The 19124-nt window shown below is 46.0% G+C and overlaps 2 protein-coding genes across 2 annotated transcripts; one reads left to right on the top strand and one right to left on the bottom strand.

Annotated features, from left to right (window-relative positions):
- Window positions 1-7319: 7319 nt before the first annotated feature.
- Window positions 7320-8387, bottom strand: LOC141041417 (uncharacterized). The gene has a single exon (XM_073507561.1). The coding sequence runs from the start codon at window positions 8385-8387 to the stop codon at window positions 7320-7322; it is 1068 nt and encodes a 355-aa protein (XP_073363662.1).
- A 1431-nt stretch (window positions 8388-9818) lies between these two features.
- LOC109744607 (uncharacterized) lies at window positions 9819-11738 on the top strand. The gene is made up of 2 exons (XM_020303759.4): window positions 9819-10097; window positions 10278-11738. Exon 2 carries the CDS (start codon window positions 10439-10441, stop codon window positions 11300-11302), a length of 864 nt encoding a protein of 287 aa, XP_020159348.1. The 5' UTR covers window positions 9819-10097; window positions 10278-10438; the 3' UTR covers window positions 11303-11738.
- The last annotated feature ends 7386 nt before the right edge of the window (window positions 11739-19124 follow it).

Here is a 19124-nt window from a genome sequence, read left to right as displayed (position 1 = left end):
GTTGGTTAGTGATCCATCAGTGACCCCCACTTGTCCTTGTTGCCCCTGCTTCGTCATCGACGACTCGATCTACGTGATCGAAGACCAGGCCCCGACACCACACATCACTTCCCCTTAGTTGCTTGACACTACTGGGTTACTATCGAGTACCGAGGGTGAACCTCTTCAGCACTTCTGATGTTAACCCTGTAGTGTAGTCATTCGGTCGTGGTCATCGAGGGTGATTTCCTCCTTAACCACTTTCGATACGACTCTGTCGTCCAACCCCTCAAGTGTGAACCTCGGGGGTGATTCCTCTTACGTTCACCTTGATGATTACATCTAGTGGAATTCATCGGGGGTGATTCCTCTGGTTTTCCCCTTGATGTTTGGACACACGGATACTTGTACTTTACCACTGTTACTTGGAAAGACGGGTCGACCCTGAGGGGTACCCGCGCGAGCTTAATTGCGAGTGATGTGGAGTCGAGCGGACCTGGAAGGTGCCCGTGAGATAATTACGAGGCGTGGCCGGGCATTCCTTGCCCTTGCCGCAAGTCCTCGAGACGGGGCAACGGGGTCACCTCTTTCGTGAGTCTCTGCTTGTTACCGCGCGTTCCTAATCCACTACGATTTGGATATTTGATCCGAGGGGCCTCTGGCCTGATAGCACTAACCATCACGTGGGCATAGTATGGGCGTTCTGCGTCGTGTACATCAGCCGAAGCTTAATAGACGTCAGCGACTGAGCGGCGCGCGCCGGGTTGGACTGCGTAAGCGCCTGCCTTGTTGAAGGAGGTAGCTAGGTCTGCTCACCGGCCGCCCACGCAACGTGCAGGAGTTCCCGGGGAGATGGCCCATGACCCCTGGGGGCATAGGTTTAGTCTGGCGTGCTGGCCTCTCTATTAAGCCTAGGTTGGGTTACGGCGTATTGTTTGGCTGAGGCCGGGCATGACCCAGGAAAGTGTGTCCGGCCGGAGTCAATCGAGCGTGGTGGGTAAGTTGGTGCACCCCTGCGGGGAAGAAAACATCTATCGATAGCCTGTCCTACGGTAACGGACACTTGGAGTTGTATCCCGATCGATACAACTAGAACTGGATACTTGTGATGAGGACTGGACGGTGATGAGTAATGGATTGTGATAATAACTGGATAGTATGGCTCTGGGATTTCTTTCTCGCAAGGAGTCGAGAAAGGATCTCCGGCCGAGGTTGATAACACTACTACTACTTTACTTATGCTACTCTACTCCCTCCGGTTGCTGCAAGATGGTGGTTTTCAGAAGATGCTAGTCTTTGATAGGACTAGGCTTTCCCTCTATTCTGGCATTTCTGCAGCCCAGTCCACATATACAGCCTTCCTTTGATAATGATGCATTTGTAGTGTAGATCCTTGCTTGCGAGTACTTTGGATGAGTACTCACGGTTGCCTTGCTTCCCCCTTTCCCCCTTTCTTCTTCTTTCCGGTTGATGCAACCAGATGTCGGAGCCCAGGAGCCAGATGCCACCGCCGATGCCTACTACTACGTGAAGACCGCCGACGACCAGGAGTAGTTAGGAGGCTCCCAGGCAGGAGACCTTGCCTTTTCGATCGTTGTCGCTTTTGTGCTAGCCTTCTTAAGGCAATCTTGTCTAACTCATGTCTGTACTCAGATATTGTTGCTTCCGCTGACTCTTGTGTTTCCGAGCTTATGTATTCGAGCCCTCAAGGCCCCTGGCTTGTAATATAAAGCATGTATTATTTTAATTTGTGTCTAGAGTTGTGTTGTGATATCTTCCCGAAAGTCCTTGATCTTGATCGTACACATTTGCGTGTATGATTAGTGTACGATTGAATCGAGGGCGTCACATTGATGGAGATTGCCCTCTGCCGATGAGAGGAGCATTGGTGATGACGATGGCGATGATTTCCCCCTCCCGGAGGGAAGTGTCCCCGGCAGAACAGCTCTGCCGGAGCCCTAGATTGGTTCCGCCAAGGTTCCGCCTCGTGGCGGCGGAGTCTCGTCCCGAAAGGTTGCTTATCATTTTTTCCTGGACGAAAGACTTCATATAGCAGAAGATGGCCACCGGAGAGCCAGCAGGGGGCCGACGAGGCAGGGGGGCGCGCCCCCACCCTTGTGGGCAGGTGGTGGCCCCCTGACGTATTTCTTCCGCTCAGTATTTTTTATTATTTCCAAAAATAACTTTCGTGGAGTTTCAGGACTTTTGGAGTTGTGCAGAATAGGTCTCTAATATTTGCTCCTTTTCCAGCCCAGAATTCCAGCTGCCGGCATTCTCCCTCCTTGTGTAAACCTTGTAAAATAAGAGAGAATAGGCATAAGTATTGTGGCATAACTTGTAATAACGGCCCATAATGCGATAAATATCGATATAAAAGCATGATGCAAAATGGACGTATCAATGAACCATAGAGAAGGTGGAATACAGTAGGTTTAACACCAATATAAATAAAGAATGAGTTCATTACAGTACCTTGAAGTGGTGTCTTGTTTTCTTTCACTAATGGAGCTCATAAGATTTTATGTTAAGTTTTGTGTTGTGAAGTTTTCAAGTTTTGGGTAAAGATTTGATAGATTATGGAACAAGGAGTGGCAAGAGCCTAAGCTTGGGGATGCCCAAGGCACTCCAAGGTAAAATCCAAGTACAACCAAAAGCCTAAGCTTGGGGATGCCCCGGAAGGCATCCCCTCTTTTCTCTTCGTCCATCTGTAACTTTACTTGGAGCTATATTTTTATTCACCACATGATATGTGTTTTGCTTGGAGCATCTTGTATGATTTGAGTCTTTGCTTTTTAGTTCACCACAATCATCCTTGCTGTACACACCTTCTTGGGAGAGACACACATTAATCGGAATTTATTAGAATACTCTATGTGCTTCACTTATATCTTTTGAGCTAAATAATTTTGCTCTAGCGCTTCACTTATATCTTTTAGAGCACGGTGTTGGTTTTATTTTATAGAAATTATTGATCTCTCATGCTTCACTTATATTATTTTGGGAGTCTTTTAGAACAGCATGGTAGTTTGCTTTGGCTATAAAATTCGTCCTAATATGATAGGCATCCAAGATGGATATAATAAAAACTTTCATATAAGTGCATTGAATACTAAGAGAAGTTTGATACTTGATGATTGTTTTGAGATATGAAGATGGTGATATTAGAGTCATGCTAGTTGAGTAGTTGTGAATTTGAGAAATACTTGTTCTAAAGTTTGTGATTCCCGTAGCATGCACGTATGGTGAACCGTTATGTGATGAAGTCGAAGCATGATTTATTTATTTATTGTCTTCCTTATGAGTGGCGGTCGGGGACGAGCGATGGTCTTTTCCTACCAATCTATCCCCCTAGGAGCATGCGCGCAGTACTTCGTTTTGATAACTAATAGATTTTTGCAATAAGTATGTGAGTTCTTTATGACTAATGTTGAGTCCATGGATTATACGCACTCTCACCCTTCCACCATTGCTAGCCTCTCTAATACCATGCACCTTTCGCCGGTATCATACACCCACCATATACCTTCCTCAAAACAGCCACCATACCTACCTATTATGGCATTTCCATAGCCATTCCGATATATATTGCCATGCAACTTACCACCATTCCGTTTGTTATGACACGCTCCATCATTGTCATATTGCTTTGCATGATCATGTAGTTGACATCGTATTTGTGGCAAAGCCACCTTCATAATTCTTTCATACATGTCACTCTTGATTCATTGCATATCCCGGTATACCGCCGGAGGCATTCACATAGAGTCATATTTTGTTCTAAGTATTGAGTTGTAATTTTTGAGTTGTAAGTAAATAAAAGTGTGATGATCATCATTATTAGAGCATTGTCCCAAGTGAGGAAAGGATGATGGAGACTATGATTCCCCCACAAGTTGGGATGAGACTCTGGACGAGAAAAAAGAGAAAGAAAAGAGGCCATGAAAAAGAGAAAAAAAGAAGAAGGCCCAAATAAAAAAATGAGAGAAAAAGAGAGAAGGGACAATGTCACTATCCTTTTTCCACACTTGTACTTCAAAGTAGCACCATGATCTTCATAGAGAGTCTCCTATGTTGTGACTTTCATATACTAGTGGGAATTTTTCATTATAGAACTTGGCTTGTATATTCCAATGATGGGCTTCCTCAAAATGCCCTAGGTCTTTGTGAGCAAGCGAGTTGGATGCACACCCACTTAGTTTCTTTTGTTGAGCTTTCATATATTTATAGCTCTAGTGCATCCGTTGCATGGCAATCCCTACTCACTCACATTGATATCTATTGGTGGGCATCTCCATAGCCCGTTGATACGCCTAGTTGATGTGAGACTATCTTCTCCTTTTTGTCTTCTCCACAACCACCATTCTATTCCACATATAGTGCTATATCCATGGCTCACGCTCATGTATTGCGTGAAGATTGAAAAAGTTTTGAGAATGTCAAAAGTATGAAACAATTGCTTGGCTTGTCATCGGGGTTGTGCATGATTTAAATACTTTGTGTGGTGAAGATAAAGCATAGCCAGACTATATGATTTTGCAGGGATAACTTTCTTTGGCCATGTTATTTTGAGAAGACATGATTGCTTTGTTAGTATGCTTGAAGTATTATTATTTTTATGTCAACATAAACTTTTGTCTTGAATCTTTCGAATCTGAATATTCATACCATAATTAAGAAGAATTACATTGAAATTATGCCAACTAGCATTCCACATCAAAAATTATCTTTTTTATCATTTACCTACTCAAGGACGAGCAGGAATTAAGCTTGGGGATGCTTGATACGTTTCCAACGTATCTATAATTTTGATTGTTCCATGCTATTATATTATCTGTTTTGGATGTTTAATGGGCTTTATTATACACTTTTATATTATTTTTGGGACTAACCTACTAACCCAAGGCCCAGTGCAAATTGCTGTTTTTTTTGCCTATTTCAGTGTTTCGCAGAAAAAGAATATCAAACGGAGTCCAAACGGAATGAAACCTTCGGGAGAGTTATTTTTGGAACAAACGTGATCCAGAGGACTTGGAGTGGACGTCAAGAAATCATCGAGGAGGCCACGAGGCAGGGAGGCGCGCCGACCCCCTAGGCGCGCCCCCCACCCTCATGGGCCCCTCATAGCTCCACCGACCTACTTCTTCCTCCTATGTATACCCATGTACCCCGAAAACATCCAGGAGCACCACGAAACCCTATTTCCACCGCCGCAACCTTCTATACCTGTGAGATCCCATCTTGGGGCCTTTTCCGGCGCTCCGCTGGAGGGGGAATCGATCACGGAGGGCTTCGACATCAACACCATAGCCTCTCCGATGATGTGTGAGTAGTTTACCTCAGACCTTTGGGTCCATATTTATTAGCTAGATGGCTTATTCTCTCTCTTTGGATCTCAATACAAAGTTCTCCTCGATCTTCTTGGAGATCTATTCGATGTAACTCTTTTTGCGGTGTGTTTGTCGAGATCCGATGAATTGTGGGTTTATGATCAAGATTATCTATGAACAATATTTGAATCTCCTCTGAATTCTTTAATGTATGATGTGTTATCTTTGCAAGTCTCTTCGAATTATCAGTTTGGTTTGGCCTACTAGATTGATCTTTCTTGCAATGGGAGAAGTGCTTAGCTTTGGGTTCAATCTTGCGTTGCTCGATCCCAATGACAGAAGGGGAAACGACACGTATTGTATTGTTGCCATCGAGGATAAAAAGATGGGGTTATATCATATTGCTTGAGTTTATCCCTCTACATCATGTCATCTTGCCTAATGCGTTACTCCGTTCTTATGAACTTAATACTCTAGATGCATGCTGGATAGCGGTCGATGTGTGGAGTAATAGTAGTAGATGCAGGCAGGAGTCGGTCTACTTGTTGCGGACGTGATGCCTATATACATGATCATGCCTAGATATTCTCATAATTATGCACTTTTCTATCAATTGCTGGACAGTAATTTGTTCACCCACCGTAATACTAATGCTATCTTGAGAGAAGCCACTAGTGAAACCTATGGCCCCCGAGTCTATTTTCCATCATATAAGTTTCCGATCTATTTTTTGCAATCTTTACTTTAAATCTTTATCATAAAAATACCAAAAATATTATCTTATCATCTCTATCAGATCTCACTTTTGCAAGTGGCCGTGACGGGATTGACAACCCCTTTATCGCGTTGGTTGCAAGGTTCTTATTTGTTTGTGTAGGTACGAGGGACTTTCGTGTGGCCTCCTACTGGATTGATACCTTGGTTCTCAAAAACTGAGGGAAATACTTACGCTACTTTGTTGCATCACCCTTTCCTCTTGAAGGGGAAACCAACGCATGCTCAAGAGGTAGCACCCTTCCCAAAGAATATTGCAGATTTTTGTACGTTAACTTTCTGTCCCGATGCCGCTTCATAATCCTACAATATACCACGGAGTACCTCAAAATTGTCTCGGTACCCCTCCAGGAAAACCACACTATCATCTGCGAACAACACATGAGTAACCGTAGGCCCGTTTGTCCCAAACGATACTCCCTTCAGCTCCTTCTCCCGCTGTGCATTCGTCAACATTGCAGAGAATCCTTCTACACAGAAGAGGAAAAGATATGGGGAGAGGGGGTCTCCCTGCCGAAGACCACGCGAAGGAATGAATCTGGAAGAGAGCCCCCCATTCAGCTTCACAGAAAAAGTAGCAGATTTGACACATCTCATGATCATCTCCGTCCAGTGACTGGAGAAGCCAAACTTCAGCAACATTTGTTAAAGAAAATCCCATTCAACCCTGTCGTAGGCTTTTATCATATCGAGCTTTACCGCACACAAGGGTTTCCTCCTCTTCCGCTTCCTAATCGCATGCACACACTCGTATGCCACCAACACATTGTCAGTTATTAGCCTTCCAGGTACAAACGCGCTCTGTTCTTCGGAAATCATAAAAGGCAATACCACCTTCAGCCGGTTAGCCAGTGCTTTCACGGCGATCTTGTACAGTACATTACAGAGACTAATGGGTCGGAACTGCGAGAGAAGCTCCGGTGAGCTTACTTTCGGGATCATCACAATAACAGTATCATTAAAACCTGTCGGGGCAGCAGTCCCAGCAAGAAAATCGTGTATCGCATTGCACACATCATTTTTTACAAGCGCCCAATGCTTCTGATAGAACATGGCCGGCAGCCCATCCGGCCCCGGTGCCTTCGTAGGGCCCATCTGAAACAGAGCTACCTCAATTTCATCATCCGTAAATGGAGCATCCAGCTTATCATTCATCTCCTCCGTGACTGCCTTTTCAATATGCTGCAAAACCCTGGCTCCCTCACGCGATCCCTCCGACGCAAACAACTGTGCATAGAACTACGCAGCCATCATCCTCATACCCTCGTCATCAGTACACCTTGATCCATCTTCTCTTTTTAGAGCCTTGATCGTGTTTTTCCACTTGCGCTGAGAGGCTCGATTCTGAAAATACTTAGTGTTTTGGTCTCCATCTGTGAGCCAGTCCACACGGGATCTCTGCTTGTAATATACCTCTTCTCTCTCGTATAACTCGTGTAGTTGGTCCTCAATATCTTTGATTTCCTGCCCGTACCCCGTCCGCACAGCACGCTCTTTGGCATCAACCAACTGAACCTTCAAATGAGTTATTTGTTTTTTGATGGATCCGAACACTTGGCGACTCCACACCTGCATGGCCCTTGACGTGAGCCTGAAGCGATTGCATGCCGCCCCAAGTGCACCGTTCGCCTGATTGGCTGCTTGCGCTTCGGCCCATGCACTAGCAATCATTGCCTCGTACCCTTCGTGTGTGGTACATGCTTCTTCGTACATGAAAGGGCTCTGGCCCCCCGGGTGCAACGCAGCCGGTGCCACCTGCACCTTGACCACCAACGCCTGATGGTCAGACTCCTCGGTCATTACATGTACCACTTCGCCCGTCGGGAAGAGCTGTGCAAACTCAGCATTGCATGTGGCCCTATCCAATCTCACTTGTATGTTGTCACTGTCGTCCCGTTTATTGTCCCACGTGAAGGGGTAGCCCGAGAACCCAAGATCAGCAAGCCCGCAGTCGGACATGCACTCCGCAAAATTTGCTATTTGGCTCAAACTCCTCGGGTTACCGCCAATCTGCTCCTTTTGGAGAAGAGCTTCATTGAAATCCCCCGCGCAAAGCCACGGGAGGTTATCTTGTGTACATAGATAACGAAGCACCTCCCACGTTTTCATTCTCTTCTCACCACATGGTTCCCCATAGATTCCAGTGACCCCGTCTACCACAATCTGTGCGTCAACATAGTATTGGCACCAAGGCCTCACTGTCACCTCCACCGAATCCTTCCACCACAAAGCTAAACCTCCACTGTTGCCATTGCAATTAACAGCAACCCCATGTCTGAACCCTAGGCTCCATTTCAGTCTCTCCATAGCACGTGAGGTCTTTTTTTGTTTCTGATAAGAATACCACCGCTGGGTTGTATGACCTAATCAGGTCCCTTAGTTCGCCCACTGTCGGGTCCAACCCCAACCCCCAACAGTTCTAGGCTAGGAAATTCATTGCTCCAGGCGGCCCCCCGTCCTGGCAGGGTCCGCCGATGAATCATTGTTCTCTTCAATACGGTCAAACACGGATGAGGTTTTCTACCTCGTGTCGCGAACAAAAGTATCGATTCCTACCTGTCTATCCAGATCACCCTTAGCTACCCAGTGAAGTTTCAGTCTCCTTTTCCTCTCCAACTGAGCAACATGTCTTGGGCTGCTAGGAGATCGCCTTTCCACATAATGCTTAGACCTTGGTTTCCTAACATAGTACCCTTGTCTGCGCTCCCTCCCCCTGAATTGGCTCGATGATCCAGCATTCTCATGGCCCCACTGGCCATACTGCTTGTACCTGAACCTCAGTTCGGCCTGCTTCTCTTGTTGCCTCTGTCGGAGCTCATACCTCATATCTCTTTCTCTCTTCTGCTCAATCTCATCCCGCAGATCCCTCTCGGGTGTTATCTCCACCTGTTGCTTCTGCTTGTTTGGGTTACCGGTTCCCTCATTCCCCCCCTTGCCCTCCTCGCCAGAGTGGGATACGGCCGGGGTGGTGAACTCATTATGCAGGTTCCTCTTTGTAGGGAGATCACGGACTATGCCCGCCTTCCTCCTATTTTGTTCTCCCTCACTTGACCTGACACTTCCAAAGCTATTTGCACTACTCGAGGGGCCTCTGTGTGATACTTCTTTTGTCCCCCAAGAACGACCTGGGGATGCCCGGAGCCATTCCCCCCATTGCTGATCCGGATCCGCCGCCGGGACACAACCCTTCTCGCCATGCACCAGCCTTCCACACTCGAAGCAGAAGTGCGCATGAGTGCTTTCCAAATCCATCCCCAATAATAGGACCAATCATCTCATCTGAGTAGGATCTGAAGAATTTTTTTTCAGCGCCACCATCGCCGCCGCCGAAGCCAAGAAGATGAACAGCCTAAAAAACTAAGGTACTTGACCTAAAACTATCCACACGTGTGGATCCGGCGATCCCCCCCCCCCCCCCCCTCCCCTCACCGCCGACGATCAGGGTCATCGACGGAGGGGAGCCGCCAGAGAACGGCGGTGGAGCGCGAGGCGAAAGTTAGATCGCTTTTCCTTTCTTCGGGAGGAAGATAGGAAAACGATGGATAGGTAATTATACTACTGACTAGTGGCCTCCACACTTGACCTGAAGGATTTATACGGGATCTCTTCTGTACACACGTCATCCAGTAAAAATATTGTAAAAATGTTTTACAGTAATCTCTAAAACGATTTTTTTAGGGACTCTAAAACGATTTTAGAGATGCTGTAACACACGCATTAGCGGAGCGATTAGCGAGCGCACGGGAAGGGAAGGGAAGCGGCGCCGCTACGTAGCAGCGTCCACACGAATACTTTTCTCCTTCTAAAAAAACACCAGCCATATATTCCTGGGTCTTGGGCGGCCGCTCTCCGTCGCGCTAACTCCGCCGCCGCCGCAGTGCTGCCAGTCATCTTCCCTTCGAAGGACTGATTCTGGCGCGCCGGTGTGACGGAGAGGCGAGGCGGCGCAGGGCAGGGTGTGGATTGAATCTGGCGCCATCGTCCGTCCCCGATTCGCCCTCACCGCAGGCAGGGCAGGTACACAGATCCCTTTCCTTCCGTGATTGCTACTAGATGCGAATTGATTTGGGTAGGTGTTCACCACCGATCTCGTCTGATCTGGCCGTCGTCTCCGTCACGCCACCAGATTGCTAATCATTTTCGGAATCCAACTCCTCCCCTCCCTCCAATTCCGATTCTAACACTGAGATTTTGCAGGGCGGCAGGGCCATCATATAATAAATTCAAGGCTCGATCTTTCTGCCGAAACTCTTCAAGGACGCTTGATTGGTGAACACAGAGGCAGAGCTGCAGCAGGAGGAGGATTAGATAGATTACTCTGTTATTACTATTAGATCTTCTGTCAAATCGCAGTGGGGATGTCTAATAAGCGCCGGGGATATGCCGGCGACGGCGGTGAAAAGAGGTCGCGGCGGATCAAGCATCTGTACCTCGTGTTGGATGACTGGACCAAGGGGTACAGCATCCACAAGATCCAAGCCGACAGCTTCGACTCTGACTCTGACTCTGATGACCAGCACAGCGGCGCTGCCCGGCACCTCCCGGAGCCTCCGACCCTGCGGTTAGAGTGCCCGGTTGGCACTGTACCCCATCCCGGCATGTCGTTCTCTTCCTTGGGCACCAAGATCTTCACCTTCATGAACCAGCGATGCAGCCTCATCTACGACACCAAGACGGCCGCAATGACGATTGGCGCCCATGCCCCTGCTGACATGGTCTGTGGCTTCGGCATCACCGTGGTCGTTGATGAGATGCTCTATGCATTATCTTACCACTTCCGCGTGAAACAACACTCCTTTGGGGTCATGTCATGGGGGTCCACCGCGCCGGATGCGCTGCAACAACCAACCGAGGGCTGGTCCTGGAAGACTCTGCCGCCACCACCGCCAACGTTCCACCGCCGAGTCAACTCCTATGCACTACACCCGGATGGATGCACCATCTTTATGTCCACAGCTAACTTCATGACGGCACCTAGCAAAGGTTGCATGGGCACCTACTCATTCAACACCAAGGATTCTGTGTGGAGATGGCATGGGGAGTGGGCCTTGCCATTCAGCGGCCAAGCACACTTTGACAGGGAGCTCAACGCTTGGGTTGGCCTTGGGTGGGATGGCTACATCTCTGCTTGCCAAGTTGCCTCCCCCAGCTGCCACAGCACGACTCCAACACAAGATTGGGTGGGATTGGCAGCAACCTCGATGAGTACGTTGAGAGGTTGAAAATGCAGGCTTCAACACAAGAGCTCAATTTCAATTTTGGGGGGAAGCTTGGTGTGGAACACGCCTCACATTTGGTGGAAAGAGCCGATCCGATGATGGGAAGTGCTGAAGTGAAGTGTGAATTGAAGAAAATGGGCACGCAACTAAAGCAGCTGATCGATTTGAAGCAGCAAGCAAATATGATGGCTGGAGCATTTGATTGATGTGTCATTGCTATGGGTTTCTTTTACTTGATGTTCATCAATCGCTAGAAATTTTTACAGTTTCAGTTTGTGTTTCAAGCTAGTTTCAGAGTCAAGGGTCCCTAGTTTCAGTTACTGTGTCTAGCTAGTAGTTTCAGTAAGTCAGGGATCATTTGTTAGCTGAATGTGAATTTGTGTGAAGCAAATCCTGAATTCTGGTAATGATATTCAGACCCAATGATATTCTCAGTTAACAGAGTGCATGTGTGAAGCAATTGATGAATGAAATGTAGCAATTCATATAATGCAGCAATTTTGGTAATTCGTAAATTGCGTAAAAAATGCTATTGGGCCGTGGGTGCATGTGTAAAGTTACTATTGATGAATGAAAATGCAGTAATTCTTCAGTTAACAGAGTGCATGTGTAGAGTTCACGGTAAAAAATGTTATTGGGCCGTGGGCTGATGAGTGCTGTGACAAAAAGCAGGCCCAAATAGAAAACTAGCCCACACGCTTGGTGCACCAAATGTAGCAATTCATAAAATGGCTACATGAACACATGTATGTATTGTAACTTTTTTTGTTTTGCTTTATATATTTGTTGCTTGTCTACGGTTCCATGAAACCCAAATTAAACGGGGATATGTGAAAGCCTCAGAAATCATTTTTGTAAATGATCATGTTAAAATTCGCTTCAAATAGGTACAAGAAAATCTTCCTGTTTTGCTCTGAAAATATTGGCCAGAGGTAAAATTCAAACCAATATTTTTAGGAGCACAGAAATATTTATTTGGGCATTTGAGTTAATCCAATAATTATTGGCACAAATAAAATTGCACCCTACTCCTACTAGCTAGGGTGGACCTAATAGCCAGTGCCTAGATACATGCATGCCCACATGCAGCACACCAATATAAGATTTTTTTCTTTTTGCAAAAACATTTGAGTACCCATACACTTGCATGTCCATAGTGGAATCTTCCTTGTATTAGTAACACATAGATCAACTAGATAGAACATCAAGCACATATATCAATTGACCAATATCAACTAGATAGAAAAAACAAAAACTAGATAGAACACTTTGTGAGTATGTGGTGTGCATGTCCATGGTTTGGGTCATGACCCATGATTTGGCCAACATTGTGAAGACGGTTTGTGTGGTGAATGGGGTGTAGCAACACAGGGCAACACACAAATAATAGCATGAAACGGGTACACCCCATAGCAACCCACAAATAATAGCATGAAACAACAATATATATAGTAGCACGAAACCCAACAACAATATAAATAGTAGCACAACCCATAGTTCCACGACATAGATAGCATAGCCTTACAGCTTAATAATAGTAGCGCACAAACATAAATGATTACAACTTAAAATACTAATATGATAGATAGATAGCTAGATAGATTGGGTTCTTCTCCTTCTCCTTCTCTTGGCGAACGCCACCTCGCTCCCCCGAGCGCCCTTCACTCCTGGTTGTCGACGGGGTATGGGAGGGTGTGCATGCCGTTGTTGGTGGGGAAGATGTTGTTGAAGTCGGTGAAGATGTTGTGGGTGGTGAAAGTAATAAACTCACACCCACACCAAAACACTCAGCCGAGGAGGTGGAAGGCGTCAAAGAGGTTGTTGAATGTAGCGAGGAGAGTAACCACAACGCCATTGTGATTGACCTCCTCAACATGGAACATCCTTGGAGAGCCAGGAGTGGTGGCGGTAGCCGGCCGAAAAGAAGAACTGCATTAACTCCCTTGCGCCCCTCCACCTTGAGATCGCCCACACCCTAAGGGTGTTCTCTACATAGACGCCAGCGGGATAGAGCATCTCCGGCATGGTGGGGGGAAGCGGTAGGTCGGGCCGTTGTATTGCATGGTGGCTTTCCAAGGATGTGGAGAAGAAGGAAGAAGGAGGGCAGATGGGAGAGGATAGGGTTGGGGTATGGATGATGAGGGAGAGAAAGACGATAGGTATGGCTTAAAGAGCCCTAGTGCAACGTGTTTTTTTGATTTTTTTACTGGTTTCACCGGGTGGAAGTAATGACCGGGCGGCGTTTGGTACGGTGGCATCGAGAGTGTGTACACACGCAAGGGAAGCTGAAGGCTACATCACATCAATGGATGTCCCTGCATCAATAGCCCCGCTGTGACGTTTCACAACTGCACGCATCTGTGCCATCGGTCGGGGGTCAAGGGGTCACGCTAACCCGTTCTTCTGTGTGTGTGCCGCCCGTGCATGCATGCATCGTAGGCTGCAATCGAGCATGCATGGCAACGTAGCCTACTGGCTAGGGCCTGGCTAGACGAGGCGTGGATCGGTCCAAAGGTCCAAAGGGTTGGCTTCTTTCACCATAGCCCAACGGTTAGCCCACTCGCCGCAGCGCAAAAAATGTTTCTGAATCCAGCAAATCAAAGAGTAGCACGCGGATTGCTGACGTACCAATGCATGCCGATCCACACCGTTGAACGCGCAGTGATCCAGTGATCCAGAGTTGAGGCGGGGGGTTATCCAGCGTTGTCGACTGCAGCCAATCATAGAGCCTCACGCGGATCAGTGACATAGCCCTAGCGTCTGATCCAGGCCATCCACTAACAGAGATCCAACAACGCGGTAGAGTGCGGGTTTCAGATGGGGTTTGAGGGGTTTTGAGAGGGTTTTGAGGGCTAGGGTTGAGCATAACTAATTAAAAAAATCATAAAAGTATGAAACTTGCGCTCATCATCGTTTTATGTGAGTGAGTTGCTGGAAAAAATAAGAAACTTGGTCTATGGGTATTTTCATGAAAAACCCTTCACAAAACATAGCTATCATGAACAAGGTTGCATGGGATTCAAGCTAGGGTTTAGGGCTAAGCATGCCATAATTTATCCAAACGATCTCATATTGGGCATGGACCCTATATTTTCACACTAGATGTCAAATTTTCTGGCCCATTTAGAAAAGGTCGAAAAAATTTGCTTACGAATGGGGTGTTTAGCCTAGCTTCGGAGCTCATTTCACTACTAGGGAAAACCTTATACACAGAACTTTAGCAGTAGCGAGGGTCAAAAAAGCACGCTGGTGCTAAGTAGCAGTAGCGCCCCCCTGCAAACCGCGCTGTAGATAAAGTTCTAGCAGTAGCGCGTCTCGTCCTAAACACGTTACTACTATAATTCCCACGGCTTAGCCGATAGGCTACACATAGTAGTAGCGACCTAAAACGAACCGTGCTACCGCTACTTTCTTTGTAGCAGCGCGTCTTATTATAAACTCGCTACTGCTAAAGGATATAAAATTAAATGGAAAGCAAATAGAAAGGTAATTGAAAATGAAAGAAATAGAATAAGGTGAAAGGAAAAAATAAAATGGGAAGAAAACTAAATGAAAAAGGGAAAAAAGAGAAAGGAGTAGCAGTAGCGTGTATCCCAGAACACGCTGTAGCTAACTTAGCCGCAGCGCGCTTTCTTGAACGCGCTACTGCTACTTCTGACTTAACCACGGGGTTCGTCCTTCCCCACAGCCACTTCCCCCAAATCCAACACTCCACTCCCGCCGCCGCCGTCGGCCGTCGGCCGTCGCGCGCTCTCCGCACACCCTCTACGCCGCCCCCGACCCCAGATTCAACACCGCCCCCACCCCCGACCTTCAACGCCGCCCCGGACGCCACCCCCGACCCCGACCTCGACGCCACCGTCCGCCGCGCGCCCGAGCCCCGACCCCGACCTCGACGCCGCCTGCCCCTCGCTCGTCGCAGGCACCCGAGGTGAGCAAGCCTGCTCCTCCCTCTCCCCTACCTCTACCTAGGGTTTCTTTATTTTTTAGTTGCATCAAATTAGTTAGGGTTCATGTAAGGGTTGAAACGAATCGGATGCGGATGCGGCTCAAATGAGTTAGGGTTCATGTAAGGGTGGAAACGAATCAAATTTCTAAGATGAATCATAAAACGAGTAAAATTTGACCACTTATTTCACTTTATAGTTGGATAATTGGGATATCCGCTACCACTTTCCACCCCTAGGTTTATCAAATTAGATGGTAATTAGGGTAGTAGTTCCTAGGTACTAATTAGTTAGTAAGAACTTGTTGCTATTTTTATTTATAGTAAGTTTATTTTTAGTAAGAACTAGTTGAATTAATAGAACTAGTTAGTAAGAACTTGTTGCTATTTTTTAGTTAAAGCAATTTTTCTCGCATCGACGTGGACGATGCCTATCCCGCATCCTCATCGTCAAGTCGGCGGAGGACGACACCTGCTTGACCAGATGGGCCATGTCCGGGACTGGGCTCCGCCGGGGTGGTACTGGGAGGCGCTACCTATCGGGGGGCGCAGGTTGGTGAGGAGCCAGCCTGTCGTTGACCCAAACCTTCTTTGGTGGCGGTCGCGTGGGCCAGTGACGGTCCAGAGCCTCGAGGACTCCGCGGAGGTGCTGCGTCACCGTGTCAGTGAGGAGGACGCGCACGTCCATCGCTACTTTTTTGTGTTGGAGCACAGGTTCTCCAATACCTGGCAGGTTCTCCAGGGATCTCACTGGAGCTATGATCCCGTGATGGTTCCTTCTCTGTGGGTGTCCACCGCCCGCGCCGATACCCGTCGTGTGCTAGGGTTTTAGTTGTACTAGTGATGTTATATGTACGACACTATTCGGGATGTATTAGTGATAATATTCGACGATGTACGGACGCATGAGATGATTTACTTTTGCTTATTGAATGCATGCTAATTTGAGTCCTATAAGATATTTTGAAATGTATATCTTGTGTTGCTCAATATCCAAGTGGCCGGTCATGTTTGCAGGTTACACCTCCGAGTGGCCTATGTTTTGCCAGAGTGTTGATTCATTTCCGTTCCGGCAAATTTCAGGCGCTCGATATGTCCTATTTTAGCAAAGGTCATGCCGGATTTTTCCGTGAATTTTGGCATGACTTTTGCCAGAATATGTAGGAAATATCGAGTGCCCCGGATTTGTGTGTTGAGTATCCTGGTAGTTGTCTTCTATCGATTTTCAATTAATGTTTTAACTATGAACCTAGGAAATGTCTGACGACAAAAAGGATTTCGGTATTTGCAAATACTGCGAAGACGAGCGCGGCCTGTGCGACGGAATCTTCCTAGATGATGATAGGTGCTTCAGCATCAAGCTGGACGAGAATTTTGAAGTGGATACAGTAAGTCACAACGACAAGTCTTTTTTCCTAATTAAGCATGACATCTGCTTCATTTGCTTCAACTTATATTTTTTTGCTATTCTACTAGCGTATCCCCTGCCATGCAAGAGTTTTTGTATTGGATAAGATAGGTTTTAGTCATACTATGGAGGTAAAGAAAGTTTACTTGAAGACCGAGCATGGTTATATTTTCCACGCAAAATTATACAATTCAGACGACAACACCTATTTTGGATGCAAAACATGGCGAGCACTATGCAAGACTTATGCATTTGAGCCTGATATGGTTATCACCTTTGATATTCGTCCGGAAGATGATATTGAAGGTAATACCGACATCTGGGTCGATGTGCAGACGCCTCCAGTTACACCATTATGTAAGTTTCTCAACCATATTTATGTCTTTGATATTGTTTATTCAAAAATAGTTGACAACTAATTTGTATTGTCAGCTTATTTCGGTGTAAGCAAACATGTCCAGCGCTTGGTAGACAGGACCTACTACTGTCCCGGGGCTGAACTAAACTGCGAGGAGCTAAGTCATTATGTTTCATGGCTTGAGGATCTTGATACTGTCAAGACAAATATTCCTCCTGGACTTAGAAATGTTAGTACTGAAAACGTGCGACCAATAGTGTTCGTAATGAACTACGGTCACATCTATTTAGGAAGGATGGTAAGTTTTTTACTATTTGTCCTCAGTGCATCTTTTCCATACATTATTTGTGAAGCTAAACTTCATTGCTAAGTATGTTACCATACGATGTTTTTTCAACAGGGCCTCCCGATGAATGTTGTGCCTTATGGGATCGAGACTAAAGGTACCATGAGTATTATTAGCTTACGGCCAAGATATCCTACATGTTACTTTAGTGCATTCAAGATCAGCGATGAATGCTTAATAGTGCAAGACTGGACCAAATATGTGATGGGGGAGCGCAGAGAAGTACTAGGGGCAGCAAATAGATGTGCTACCCAAAATTAGGAGACAGGTTCATCTGCATGCTCCAACTTAATCAAGGAGGAGAGCTACACATGTTTTATGTTATTTTACCTAAGAGAGAGCAGCAGGAGTGATTAGCTAGCTAGAATGAGAGTTTGAAGATGATGATGTGTGCTACACTATGACTATGATGATTAAATAGCTAATGTTGGTGGTAATGACTATGATGATGATTAAATAGCTTGTGTTGGCGGATTAGATTCAAGTGGAGGCAACATGTGGTGCACATCGAAAGTACTACTAGTCCAAAGTAGATCAAGTTTGGATTTGTAGTATACTTTTGACATGCACCACATATTGCCTCCACTTGAAACTAATCCACCTTCATTTGACACACTGTTATGGACATAATGATGTAAACCTCATAACTGGTATTGTACCAATATTTGTACGATAAATACACTAAAAATAAAAAATAAAAAAAAGAATACTAGTAGCGATGGAGTGAAAACGCGCTGCCAGTAGTTACATTAGCAGTAGCGTGGGATTGAACAAACGCTGCAGCTACTTATCCTAGCAGTAGCGCGTGTAACACGCGCTACTGCTAAGGAATAGCTGTAACGCCTTATCAGTAGCGCATGTTCCCGCGCTACTGATAGGCCTAAAACCCGCGCTGCTGCTAGCCTTTTCCCTAGTAGTGTTTGGAGCCACTTTTCGTGACTAGTGTTTCACATCAACAATAAGTGCTCGGATTGATTGCTTAACATGCATATATATGACTAATATTTGAGAAAGCATTGTAACATCAATACCACATACTAAACAATTTCAAATCGGAATTTTGGGTCAAACTTGAATTTTGGGTCAAATTTGAAATTCGGCCAAAATTTGAATAGCATTACACAAATACCATTTTACACAAATTGAGGCAAGTTTGTTATTCTACAACACACAACACCATTAGACAAGTTTGACAAAAGAAGTTTTCACTTCTTCTTACCACTCGATTTCTTCTTCTTCTTACCACTTTTTGATCCTACCACACCTAGTTCACTCAAAGTCTTGGGTTTCTTAACTGGACTAGCTGGGATAGCTTCAGTTGGCACCACAACATCTACATGAGGCTCAGTTTGCACAAAATCAACTCCAGTAGCTTCAATTGGTAATACAACTTGCAATATAGGATCAGTTTGCGGAACATCTGCCGCAACAGCTTCAGTTTGCACCACATTCTGCACCACATCATCATCCAAATGTTGCTCATGATGCATCACAAGATCAAATACTGCCTCATTTTGCACAACATCATCCAAATCTTGATCATTTTGCATCACAACATCATCCAACTCTTGCTCATTTGGCACCGCAACATCATCCAACTCTGGTTCATCACCAAAATTTCTCTTTTTCCTACAGCCATTGATTCTTGCCATTTTGATTGCCCAGCAATCTTCAACAACAAGGGGTTGACCTCCAGGCTTCCTCCTGGAAAACAAAGCTTGTAATTTTGCTAGTAATTAAAAACAACACCCAAATATAAAAAAACAC

The sequence above is a fragment of the Aegilops tauschii genome, chromosome 2 (assembly GCF_002575655.3).
Source record: "Aegilops tauschii subsp. strangulata cultivar AL8/78 chromosome 2, Aet v6.0, whole genome shotgun sequence".
In the NCBI taxonomy this organism is placed as follows: Eukaryota; Viridiplantae; Streptophyta; class Magnoliopsida; order Poales; family Poaceae; genus Aegilops; species Aegilops tauschii.
This window is presented reverse-complemented; position numbering and strand designations above follow the sequence as displayed.